Here is a 13,629-nt window from a genome sequence, read left to right as displayed (position 1 = left end):
TTTTTTTTTTTTTTTTTTTTGGTACTGGGGATCGAACTCTGGCCCTTGTGCTTGAGAGGCAGGCACCAGAACCGCTGAGCTAAATCCCCAGCTCACGCCATTTTTAAATTGGGCTTGCTTTCTGAGTTGTAAGAGCTCTGCATTAAGTTGAACCCCCCATATGAGCCCTTGGATCTTACGATTATACAGATGACAGATAAGAGGCAGGTGAAGCGGTGTTTGGGAGGGTGGTGCTGATGGTTCCAGCTCTTGTCTGCACACACTGGACATTCACTTGCTCTTTTTCTGCTGTGGCGGCCGAGGGAACCGTGCCTGGGCTGCAGAGTGGAGCATCTGTAGGATCACGGTCTCTGCTTGGTGGCGGCTGTGTGCCTCCCGTGGTCTAGGCCAGTGACGGCATACCTTCCGGAGCATTGAGGGACCCGGACTGCCTGCTGCAGCACACGTGCCACAGGTTCACCACTCGCTGACCTAGGCTGTTCTGGGCGGGACCAGCTCGAGCTGATGGGCTCTGAGGGTAGAGGTTCCCGAGAGGAAGCACACGTTGCGGATGTGTTCTGGTGTCGATGTGAGGGGCCAGATCAGCACATCTGACACAGCTGTGCCCCTGGCACTTCAGCTTCTAAAAGCCACTATGTTCCCTTTTACTTCAGCCTGGCTGGGTAGGGTTTTCTGTCACCCTCACCCCACATATTACGACCAACAGTGCTCCATGTGGCCACAACTGCTTTTTCAAGAGGTTTTTATTGAAACGGTTATATTAGCAAATTCTGCACATACAGGGATACACTACTGACATATAGGTATATACCATACAATTTCACTAATTATACTTACATCAACCGTGTGGACCTAGGGATTGTGCTGCCCAGAACAGTTCAAGGGTTGAGAAGTTCTGAGTGTCAAGACATCAGCTCACGTTGTACTGGCAGGTGTTTGTGTTTCAAACAAGTCCTCCTACAGTGAGCCTCAAATAAAGCTGATGATTATATTTGCTTCTTGAATATTTGATGTATGTTCTTTCTGGCAACAAGCTATCCAATGGCGAATTAAAATTCAAGTGCATAGTTTCCCTTTCATCCTTCAAGGAGGGAGGTAAATCATGTGCCACATTTTGGTATATCTCAAACTTCCCCCACCCCAAAGTACCTGTGCTATAGTTAGAAAAATAGTTTTGTACGCTATCCTCTGAAATGTTGTGCATAGTTAGCAGGAACCCAGAATGAGGGGCTCTTTGACCCAAATATGAAAGGGATAACTAAATTTTCTACAGGTATAAAAGCTAGTGAGGGTAGCCACGGACCGAACCGTCCCTTCTCTCATACAGCAGTAGGGCATTTCCGTTAGAGGACGGTGTTCTCCACACGCCATCATTACCTCCTAGCTTAAAGCCTTTCCTGCCTTTCTAAGCACACCGATCTGGTTTTCTCAGACAGAGAAATCGCCACTCTAGAGTCCATCCTGTTTCCCATTTTTGGCTCAAAATAACAGATTTTGGCCTGAGAACCAGCCAAGGGAGCCCCTGTCCAGCTCGGTCAGCAAGCCAGGCCTGGGCTGCCAGTGTGGTGAAAGGAGATGGCCTCTCCTGTGTGCCTCTCCAGGGGGGCATGGACCATCTCAGCACGAGGGTGCAGGGACCCGGGACCAGGCCACACTGGTGACCAGGCCCACGGAACACGGGCATCAGTCAGTGGCCTTCCTCCTACAGGGGGAGTTTGCTCACTTGAAGGAAAAGAACAGCTTGGGATGTCATACTCTCCATGTCGTCCCTCTGTTTTAAACGGATATCTTGGCTCACTCTCTCTGTCAGGAGGAAGTCCTTTTCTACCACACAGTGTAACACTTGGTCTTAACTGTGGAGAAAGGGTAATCTCAAAAGAAAGAGAAAGAACCCATGTTATGTTGGATTACATTTGTGAAAAGTAGCTCAGAGCAATCTTCTGTACCTCTCAACAGTTGCCAGTAGCTATAAAGAGAGGTGGGTAGAAAAGGCAAAGACCTACCAAGAGGAGGGGCAGATGAATCAGGCCAGCTTGCTGGGTGACCAATGTCCTTTCCTGCACACGTGGCTGCCTGACAAGTGCAGCCATGAGTACAGGTGAGACACAAGCTGGGTCAGCCCAGCGTTAAGAGGTGTGGGGACCCGGGAAGCTGTGCCCCCAGGGGTGGGGGGTCCACTGCAGCAGAGAGGTGCTGATGATGGCCTCCACCCATGGCTTTCCTCAGCAGGACGTGTGTGGTTTACAAAGGTGTCTCTGCTGAGCCAGCCTCCACCCTGGGCTCTGGGCCAGAGTGACACCTTCTCAGTGCCTGCTGATGTGAGAAAATCATTCCTGTAGGCTGTCACTGGGGTCCATGCCACCTCAAGCCTAGCGTTTTATGGGGTATGTGGAGGAGCCAACAGGAAGAGCCCACAGCTGAGTGACTTCGCGGCACTGAACCCTTCTTAACACTCAAGGTGCATGAATTTCAAAGGCTTTTCTATCCTGTCAGCATCTCTTCCTTCTTCCCCGAGTCACAGAAAGGGAACACAGCCTAGAGCGAACTGGAGGGAAAGCCCATGGGACAGACTGGGTGGCCTCACGCCTCTTGGTATGCCAGAGCCACATCTCGGAGGCACAGATGTAGGTGTTTAGCAGTGAAGACTGATGGCTCCCTCCCGCTGTGCACTGCAGGCTGGTGGGTCACGCTCTGGAAAATGCAGGCGACTGCTTTCATCCTGTGCCTGCTGGAGGCCCACCTGGTTTCTCCTCAAAGTTTGGTCTCCTGGGTTCATCCAGGAGGCCTGCACCCTCTGCCCTTCAGGGATTCTACGGCGAGCCTGTCCTCCTCACCCCCTCACCACCAGGTGGGTGTGACCTGCAGACCTGGCGTTCCAGACAAGCAGCGAGCCAGCCAGTCAGGGCCATGTGTATCTGGGAGAGACCTCCCCACACCACCGCTGGGACTCACCGGCATGCTTTTCTTTTCTTGTGAAACAGGAATCCACACAGCACACAGAGCCATCTTAACCCTGCCCACTTCTCCCTGTCTTCTCGAATATTACCATACTCAGAATCCAGTTTTCCCAGTCCCTTGGCAAGGGTCTTAGCCATTCGAAGACTTTATGTGCTTATCTTCTTCCTGATGGGCTAAGATAGCCTCTGGAACGATCTACCCATAAATCCAAAACAAAAGCCCAATCCACACCCTCATCTGGACAGCTGCCCTTGCCAAGGTCTGGGGAGCAGAGGCAGAAGCCACCCCTGCGGCACCTACCTTGCCCTCTCATCCCCTCGCAGCGGGGCGGAGGTAGAGCCACACTACACTCCAGTGTGGGCGACGGTGGGCCCTGGAGAGAGCCGTCAGTCTGTTCGCACGCACAGTGAGCTGTACCCAAGCTGGGTGCCTGCAGCAGCTCCCGCTGTCCCTCTTACCTGTCAGCAGCTCCGTCCCGAACCTGGTTCTCACGTCATGGGCAGTTCTACCTCACTCTGGCTGCCACCAACATCTGAACTGAGCGAACACGTTCAGCAAGGCTTTGGCATGTCCTCTGAGTGTGTGCCTCAGCACGGGGCAGCGGAGGGCAAGGTGGGGACCCGAGAAGGCCTGACTGCAGAGGCCCCTCTGGTAGGGCTGCTGGATGCACACCTAACACACGGCCTCCCAGGAGTTCTCTGCCCGAGACCAGTGCTGCATCTCCATGCCTCCCTCCAGCCGCAGACGTTGTGTCCCCACAGGGCTCTCCCTGGGCCCACTAGTTCCCATTCGGTCACCAAGACTCGGGACCTAGGCCTCTGCGTCTGTTCCCTGGCTCCTTCCTTTCGTTTGTACTTTCTGTCAGCAGACCTGGGGTCAGCTGTGAAAGGCCTCTTCTGGCACGGACCCTGCGCAGGCCCCAGCAGTGCCCACCTGCCCTTTCTGCCCACAAGCACAGCCTTGCCTGTCCCAGAAGTGCAACCCCAGTCCCCTGGCCAATTTGTGAGCCCCAGCCTTGGCCGGCTCTGTTTGGCCCTTCTTCTGGGCCTCACCTGGGGTTGCAGTGCTGTCCCCCGAGCCTGTGCCTTGGAAACCCCTCCCCCTCCCCTCCAGACTCAGCCTTACTTCATTGGATCCAACTTCCCAGTTGGCTGTCGATCTGCCGTTCCTTTAGACCAGCCAAAACGTGCACACGTGTGTGCATGCACTGGGGGTGGAACCCAGGCCTCTTCCGCACTCAGCAGGCACTCCTACCCCTGAGCCACATCTGCAGGCCAGGACCGCCACTGTCACCAGCCTCACATGCACTACACAGAAGCACTGGTCTTGTAGTGAGAAAACTTAACGAGGTCTACGGGGAAATCTAGCTGTACTATTCTACTATTTTCCTTCTAAAAGCTACGTCCTGAAATTCAGCAGGTCTGTCCCATGACAATTGTGAGCAGCAACCTATTGTCGAAGTGACTCTCGACATACACATCAGCTCCTTGCTCTTCGGTAGCAGAATCACTGCCCAAGCCCCAACAGTAAAGGGTAACAGCGAGAGAATGCATTGCTTTTTCTTCAATTAAAACCAGTGTCATTGAAGGATGTAGACCAATGAACGCACTGGATGTGAGAAGCAATAAAAACATGAGAAAGGTTTATGAAACTCTCAGGATGTGTCAAATTAGTGAAATTCAGCAACCTTGTTTTGTTTAATAGTTCTCTGACAGAATCTTCTGGTTAGCCAGGAAGTGCGGTCTCGGCCATGGGGCCAGACTGGATCCAGGACATTACTTCAGGGATTTTCCTCCAGGCCAGGCCGAGGACTATGAGAGGAGCTGGACGATAAGGTCAAACAGAGCAGCTGGAGCTGGGGCCTGGCTGGCAGCGGGGCAGAGGCAGGGCCGGCTGGACACGCTCACCACCGCCACACACTGTGACCGCCCCTCGCTCCAGGATGACAGGGATGGAGGGCTACGAGTGTCCTCCTGTGAGATGGCTGAGGTCCTGTCACTCTGACCCTGATCCCAGAAGTCATGCAGCATACAGCTCAGTTCTAAACCCCACTGAACCCGAGAGCAGGGCGGAGGTGGTAGGCAGAAGAGGCTGGAGGCAGGCCCAGGTCCAAGCAGCCCATCAGAGGACAGGGTCTGCAGTGGGAAGAGCTTACCCTGTAGCCTTTCCCGTCCTCACAGAGTCCCTCCTGGAAATGGTGAGGGTTACTGTACAACTGTACTTCCCAGTAACACTGCCGGTGCCAAGCCTCAGAGGAACTGAAATACTCCCCTTCACAAAGAGCGGCTCCCTGCAGCCCAGCTGTGCCTGCCATGGTCAGGTGGCCAACTGCTCGCACAGGGTGCCCGCTGGCTGGGGCACCCTCCCAGGCTGACGCGGCAGGCAGCGCTGCAGTCTTGGCCCCCAGATGGGTCGCTGGGGCTCAGCAGGAATTTCCTGCAGCACAGCTGCTGGCAGGGAGGCTGCTGTCTGGGATAAGAACTCCCTCTCTATTCCAAGGCTTGTGTCCTTCTCCACAGAGACAGGACATTCTGTCCTGAGTGGGAAGGTGGCCCAGATCTTCAGGAAAAGGGGCCAAGCTGGGATCTGAAGCGCTCGCCTGTAAATCCTCTCAGGAGCAGTACTGCCTTGGCACTTGCTCTACGGTGACACTGCCCCAGATTTGCCAGACTCAGTATTGTATCAGTAGATTTTAAGGATTCAATTTAAAAATATTTCTTCTTAAGCAATTTCATTCTTTTTCAGTAAAGAATGGTCTCGGTGACATTTAATGTGCATGCCGTCATACGAACACACAAATCAGAAGGGATATGAGTTTTGTTTCAGGGAAAACAAGGTCAGGTACAGACAGCTCCGCAATAATCTGAACCCGGTTATCACATCTGCCTGGTGAGCCAGCGCAAACACAAGCACAAGCGTGTGGCGACAGCCTGGCAGAGTGAGTTCCGATCTCCTTAAAATTCATTTTCTTACTGAGAACCCAGTGGGGCAAACCATCAGCTTTCTGAACCATGGTGACACTGAAACTGCTTATCAAAAATATTTTTTACATTACAAAGACTATAAAAAGGAAAATGAATAAACAAAAGCCCTTGGTAGAGAGTAGAAAGCAAAAGCAGTTAAAACCTCAAAGATGTGCCTGTTTCAGCCTTCAGTTATTAGGACAAAATGCTGCTGGTCACAAGGCTGTCCTGTCCCTAAAGGCTGTCACCACCCCGGCTTTCTGATTTGTTTTTGTTTGGGACACATCTGCGTTGGAGGCATCTTAGCAACACATTACAAGAAAAGATGCCATAAGTAGAGACATGGCACATGTTCATTTCGGACTTAATCCTACAGAGCCAGTGAAAATAACAGGGCAGGGGATCTGTGTGCCACATCTAGTGCGCCTGGAGACTGAAGGGCCATGTTCACAGCAAGGCGCTGAAGGCCTTCAGACCCCACACAGCTCCCACTGCTCAGAAGGTTGGACCACAGCAAAGGGTGTGGAGACGAACTTGGCAAGTTTGCTCCTCTTGGGCCCGTTATTCACAGAATACAAGTTTCTCATCATGTAAACTCCATGCTATCCTAAACGTGTGGGCAGAGCACCTGTCCTCAGGGTCCTCTCGGTTTTCTGTAAGCCTGGAGGCCAGGCTCCAACATCTTCTCACACTGGTGCTGAGGCCGGGGCAGGGATGACGTTGGGCCAATGAAGACAGAAGAGGGGTCCTGGTACGAGACCTGGCAGCAGGAACCTGGTCAGATCTTCTCAGTCGTTGCAGACCGTTCCAGTGTTGGTATCTGCTGGCAGTGACCTGTGCCCACTGTGCCCAGAGGGACAGGGGGCTGGGCTCCCCAGTGCCACTCCCCATACACACCCAGCGGACCAGCCTGCAGGCCGTGGGGACGGCCCTCGGGGGTTTAGTGGCCACAAAACACTTGTCACCTCACGTCAGGCTGGACACAGACACTGCCAAATCCCAGGGTGGACACTGCCCATTAAGCACACAGCCTGGTCCTGACCTCTGTCCTCTGGGGCAGAGCTCAGGGGAAAGAGTGGTCGGAGTCTCGAGGAGGTGCAAGAGGCGAGGCTCTCGCTTACCTTCCTGTGCAGAGGCCCTCGCGGGAAGAAGGACGCACGAGACGGAGGACAAAGGAGCACATCAGAGAGCTGCGACTCACACCGTGCGAGGGCAGGGCGCTTCACCGCAGGCTCTGGGATGCGTTGTGAGAGAGGGTCACAAAAAGTATTTTTAAAAGCCCCATGCCACCCTAACAGAATAGCACGTGATTATTGAGGGATGTGCTTGTGGTGCAGCACCAACTCCTGGCCCCCCTTCGTCCCTGGGAACAGCCTGGGTGCTGGGAGCCCTTGCTCACGGCAGCTTGGCAGGTGTTCGGTACCATGAGGCTCCCTAGGCCAACGTACTGTCCTCAGAGCTTCGCCTCAGGGGACTTTGCAATGAAACCCCGAACCCCAGCCCGCGCTTGGAAGCACTGCCATTCCTCCAAAACGGATGCTGACAGAAGAATACGAAATAAGAAAGGTGATCATAAATCAAATCACAAACGAAGTGACCCCCATAGCCCATTGTAAAAAATCAGGTTTTGTTCTCATCATACATGTCCAAAGAAGGTTCGATTGTAGAGAATTCACTTTCATACACCAGGCTCCGAGGTGACAAGGAGTTTCGGTGAAAGAAGTGGCCACCTGCAAAAAAAGGAACATCAGAAACAGACTTAATATAGTCAGCCCCCGGAGGCTTCACAGGACAGAGATGCATTATTTCCTCAAAGGTGTTCTTCTTCTGGTCCTTTATCACAAAAATAAAAAATGAATATAGTCCTCGAAGTCAGCATACTTTATCTTAATTAAATAACTACCACACTGCAGGGTTGGTGCATGAACCCAGAGCCTCAGATACGCTAGGCCAACACACGACCACTGAGCTATGCCCCGAGCACTTAATTTAGTTTTGTGTGTTTGGGGTGGAACCCAGGTCACACCGCCTAGGCGGCCTCACTTTACGTGGGTGCAGCCCTATGTCCTGGTCGCTGGGAGGTTACCACTGCCCCACTTCACGGCAGAAGCTGCCCGCACGCTTGTTTCTCTGGTTCTCCCTGCAGTCTGAGACTGCCTCCTCGGGACAGCCATGAGGAGAGCTCCCCACCCCAGCGACCCTGCCCTCCTCTCTGAGCACCTGTCCCGCTGACCCGAGGGGCGCCAGCCAGCCCGGCAGACGTGGGGATCTGGGAAGGTGATGTTGAGGTTCAGATAACGTGTTGAAAAGTTTTAATTTATATTAAAGTTACAACTTCTTATGAGCAATTCAAAGTATAAATAATTTAAAGAGCAAAACAAAATATGATAGGAAATAGGGAGACAGATTTTGCAGAGATGGGAAGGGCCCTGGGTTTAGGGTACATGGCAGGAGGGAAGGGTAAGAGATGGGGCCTAGCCGCGACATGTCTACGAGCTGTACCCCAACGAACGCATTCACTACGTATCAGAACACATCCTAATACGAAGTGAAAAATAAAACAAACACTGGAAATGGAGCTAGGAGGGCCGAGTAAAGCTATGCCTAAAGTTATACGGTTTAACGACGGACGTCCATGTGCTTGGAAGACAGCCCCTCGGACGAGCTACTCCGAGCTGTTCTCGGTTCACCACCATGACTCAGAGCACCACAGCCTGTTCACCCTTCCCGGTTGTCTCAGTCTGAGGCTTTGTTGAATTCCCACTGCAGAAGACTAGGATTTCGCCATGGCCCTAACCTCCTCCATCCAGCACACTTCCCATTGCCTCAATATACTTATGCTTTGATAATTATAAAAAATGTTTACAGCTTTATCGATGCACGACGGCCACTCTGTAAAAGGAGCACTGTTCTGAGAGTTTATGTGGCACCTGACAAACCATCGCCAGGGCTGAGGTGACGGACACAGCTATCACCCTCCACCTCTCCCGCTGCCCCCAGTCAGCCCTCGTCTTCGCCCGCCCTACTTCTGCCATCAGGTGAAAAGATCAGCTTTCATCTTCCTAGAACTTTTCAATAAATGGGACCCCTAGTATAATCGGGTCTCCCAAGCGGAGCGGCTCTGAGAGTTTGGGCACAGTGTGAAGTGTGCACACATGTCTCTTGGGTAAATACCCAGGAGCGAATGAACTAGGCTGGTCTCTGCTTAACTTTTTATTTTCTTGGTACAGGGGATTGAACCTAGGGATTTGGGTTTGCAAGGCAGACAGCAGCAACACTGCTTTACTTTTTAAGAAACTGTATGTTTATAATTCCAGCAGAGGCTGAGGCAGGATGACTGCAAGTTTGAGCCTAGCCTGGGCAACTTAGAGAGTTAGCAAGACCCTGTCTCAAAAAATTTTGAAAAAAGGAGCTAGGGATGTAGTTCAGGGCAAAGGCTCTGAGTTCCCTGAACCAGGAAGACAGAGACAGAGGGGGGTGTGGGGGAGGAGCAAGGGAAAGGGGAGGCTAGAGCCCATTTTTCTAAAGTGGCTCTATAATTTTGCATTACTCCCAGAAGTATATGAAAATTTCAGGGCCCTTCAGCTCAACAGCATGAGATCTGATCAGTCTTTGGGATTTTTAGCCACGTTATTAAGAGTGGTGGTACCTCAGTGCGGTTTTAATTTGTTTCCCCAAGGATGAATCACGTTGAGCATCTTGTCCTGTACTTTTAGCCAAGTGTATGCTTTGTTTTGGTACTGGGAATCAAACTCAGGACCTTGCACTTGTGAGGCAGGTGGTGACACCACTGAGCTAAAACCCTGGCCCCTTTTTCTTCTTTGAGCTGGCCTCTGACTGGGGTCACAGGGATGCAACACCGGACCAACAAGGGCTGGGACTGTTTATGTTTCTGCAGAGCTGGGGTCACAGAGCCAGGGCCTCAGAAATTCCAGGCAAGCTCTGAGCTATACCCCAGCCCTCTGAGGTTGTTCTTTTGTTTTGTTTTGTTTTGTTTTTGGTTTTTTTGAGACAGGGTCTCATTATGCAGTTGAGATTGACCTGGAACTCACTACGTAGCCCAGGCTGGTCTCAAACTCACAGCAATCCTCCTGCCTCAGCTTCCCCAGTGCTGGGATTACAGGCGTGCGCCACCACGCCTGGCCCTCTGAGGTTGTTTTTGCAGACAGTTATGCAGTTATTCCATCATCATCTGTGTAAGAGTATTCTTTACCCATCAAATTGCCTTGGACTGCAGCTGAAAATCTCCTCTGTATTGCTCCAATTTTAGTAGAAGTGCTGCCCAAGAGAGCACCGCAGCTGAGACTGTCCTGGTGATGTACTTCTGGGGGTTGACTGTACCACAACCAATCCGCCTTTATACTCCGGGCATGCAGCCTTGGCTACTAGCGTTTTAGCAGGCTTGAAATTAGGTATTTTAAGTTCTGCAACTTTGTTATTTTTCAAATGTTCTGATGAGCAGAAAGGAGAGGAAGGCTGTTCTGAAGAGTACAGACAAGTTTTAAATGAAACCATTTCACATACCAGCATATAAGCAATAAAACCAATCCTATTTTCTTGTTTAACTTTTGTGTATTAAAAATCTACTGCAGGTAAAAAATCAGTGTAAATTCAAAGCTGCTTGCTATTTGTATATCCTCTGAGGGTAAGGTCACAAATAAAATTTGAGAAGTATGACCTGACAGCTAATGAATCTATATAATCTAACTATACTAAATAGTGAAAGATTTTAAAGTGCTAAAGATAAGGAGATTTTCTGCTCTGCAGCAGTGAGCTGACACCAAGTCTGGGCAATTCCTCTGCACCCCAAATAAACCCATGAGAATGGAGCTGAGGATACGGATGCTGCTCCGTGGCAGACTGTTAGGGTCCATGATGCGCTGGCTTCAAATCCTAGCTTTAAAGAATAAAACATAAATAAAAAGATCAGAACCTAACTCAATAATCCACAGCTGTCAACCAGTTTCCTTGTGAAAACAGAACACTAGGAGAGGAACGTATAAGCAGCTGGATGGATTTCAGAGAAAGCATGATGCTGCATTTGCCAAGCAAACACAACTTTTTTTTTTTTGTTGTTGGTACCAGGGATCAAACTCAGGCCCTTGCGCTTACGAGGCAGGTGGTGGCACCACTGAGCTACATTCCTGGCCCCCACACCCTGTCTCTTCATCAACTGATTTTGTTGCTATGGTTGTTACTGGCCAGTTAGGTAAACTCGTAGTTGAGGTATGACCTGTGACAGCTGGGTGCACCAATCATATTTATCTCAAGAAATACAGACAGCACATCCATGAAACCATCACTGGATGGAGAGACATTATCACCACACCCACAGGCCCCTCCAGTGACTCCCAACCTGTGCCGTTGCTCAACCCCAGAGGAAGCTAGAGTCAGAGATTTTTCACACAAAGATTAGCTTTGTCTGTTTTGAATTTTACATACTCAGAAACACAATACAATGATCTTTTATATCCAGATTCCTATAGACAATATTATGTTGTCATTCATTCAATGTCACTGATAAATGGTATTTTTTCCATTTTCACTGCTATGTGATATTCCACAATAGAAACACTACACAATCTGTTTGCCTAATTTTTTTGGGGGGTATTGGGGATCAAACTTAGGCCCTTGAGCTTGCGCGGCAGGCACCAGAACCACTGAGCTAAATCCCTAGCCCTGCTTAATCTTTTATTGATGCACATTTGTACAGTTTCTGTTGTGATTACTGCTGTGGGAATATTCTTAGGTATATCTTTTGTTCACCTATGCATGGTATTTCCTTTCATCATGCCTAGTGTAGGAGTGGCTGTGTCCCGGGGCCTGGGTATGGTTGGCTTCAAAAGAGGTGACAGCTTCCCAAGGTGGCTGTTGCGATTTTTACTCCCCTCAGTAAGATGTCCAAAGGCACCTCTGTGCCAATACTCAACATTTCCTGTTTTCTTCAATTGAGCACTCTGGTTGGGTGTATAATGGTGTCACATTGTGATTTTAATTTGTATTTCCTTGATAACCACACAAAAGGATGCTTCTCACAGGTTTTTGTATATTTGGTCACTATGAAATGTCTCTCTCTCTCTCTCTCTCTCTCTCTCTCTCTCTATTCTGAAATGTCAGTTTGTTTGTTTTTCTTTCTTTCTATTTGAGATCAAACTCAGGACCTTGTAAGGCAGGTGTGGTGCCACTGAGCTAAAATTCTCACCTGTCAGTTTCCTTTGCTCATTTTTCATTAGGTTGTTAGTCTTTTCCCCGCCTTTATTCCGAACAAGCTCTTTGTGATTTATAATTATTACAGGACTCTTCTCCTAAAATAGTGTAATCTGATTATCAAAATGACTTAATTTTAGTGTAGTACAATTTATCTCTTTGTGGGCTGGGCGTGGTGGCGCATGCCTGTAATCCCAGCATTCGGGAGGCTGAGGCAGGAGGATCGCTGTGAGTTCGAGAACAGCCTGGGATACATAGTGAGTTCCAGGTCAGTCTCAACTACGTAGTGAGACCCTGCCTCAAAAAAGCAAAACAAAGAAAACCCAATTTATCTCTTTGTTGTGCTTTTTTGAGTTGTTTAAGACATCTATACCTAAGTTTTTTTTCTTTGTTTTTTTTTGGGGGGTTTTGAGACAGGGTCTCACTATGTAGTTGAGACTGACCTGGAATTATGTGGTCCAGGCTGGTCTCGAACTCAGCGATCCTCCTGCCTCAGTCTCCCCAGTGCTGGGATTACAGGCATGCGCCACCACGCCCGGCTGTTCTTTGTTGTTTGAGATGGTCTTGAACTCATGATCTTCGTGCCTCAGCTTCCTGAATAGATGGGATTGCAAGGTTGTGCCAGTGCACCTGGCTTTGTCTCAAGGCTTTGAGGATATTTATTTATTTATGAATGAGACAGGGTCTCCTTATGTAGTTCAGGCTGACCTTGAACTCACTATGGAGCCCAGGCTGGCCTTGAGCTTGTGATCCTCTTGCTTCGGGCTTTAAGTGGTAGCTTTACAGGCGTGTGCCACCAGGCCTAACCTAGATAATGCATTTTACTCCTTAGACGCTTCATTGCTCTGCCTTGCACATTTAGGTCCATGATCCATTTCAAGTTAATTTTTTTTCTTTCAGTACTGGAGTTGGAATTCAGGACCGTGCACTTATGAGGCAGGTGCAGTGCCATGAGCTAAATCCCTGGCCCCAAAGTTAATTTTTGAGTATGATGTGAGGTAGGAATTAAGATTCATTTTCTTCCCTGAAGAGATGAGAATTTGGTAGATCCAGCACTATCTTGAAAAAGACTGTTCTTATCCCTGCTCCCGTACTTACCTCTGTTACAAATCACGAGTCCAAGAACGTGAGGTTGTTTCAGAACTGTATCCTTTTCTACTAAGCTATCTGCTCATCCTTGCATCAGTAACACTGTTTTAACTACTGCGGCTTTACAAAAAGTCTTGATTTCTGGTTCTGTAAGTCTTTCTGCTTCATCACTCCTCAAGGCGGTGTTTCCTGGTCCTTTTCCATACATGTTCTAGAATTACTTTGTGAAGTCGCTCACTGTCACACACACGCGCACACATGGGGATCAGACTGAATCCGCAGTGAATTTACAGACCAGTTTGGAGAGAGGATTAACCCCTTTACAATATTGGAATTTTAATCGGTCAACCTCTGTTATATTCACGTATTTAATACGTGAATATAATAAAGGTGATCTTTAATTATTTTCAAT

The 13,629-nt window shown here is 49.6% G+C and overlaps 1 protein-coding gene across 1 annotated transcript in view; it reads right to left on the bottom strand.

Moving 5' to 3' along the window:
* Nucleotides 1-734: 734 nt before the first annotated feature.
* Rnf130 (ring finger protein 130) overlaps nt 735-13,629 on the bottom strand; it is a 115,498-nt gene continuing 102,603 nt past the window's right edge. The window contains exon 8 of the mRNA XM_033761505.1: nt 735-7,651. Within this exon, the coding sequence (XP_033617396.1) occupies nt 7,542-7,651 (110 nt within the window). The 3' untranslated portion in view covers nt 735-7,541. The remainder of the gene's footprint in view (nt 7,652-13,629) is intronic.

Source organism: Fukomys damarensis, unplaced genomic scaffold, assembly GCF_012274545.1.
Source record: "Fukomys damarensis isolate Sample0158 unplaced genomic scaffold, DMR_v1.0_HiC HiC_scaffold_9, whole genome shotgun sequence".
Taxonomy (NCBI): domain Eukaryota; kingdom Metazoa; phylum Chordata; class Mammalia; order Rodentia; family Bathyergidae; genus Fukomys; species Fukomys damarensis.
The sequence above is the reverse complement of the archived record's forward strand: the minus strand, read 5'-3'. Positions and strand labels throughout refer to the sequence as shown.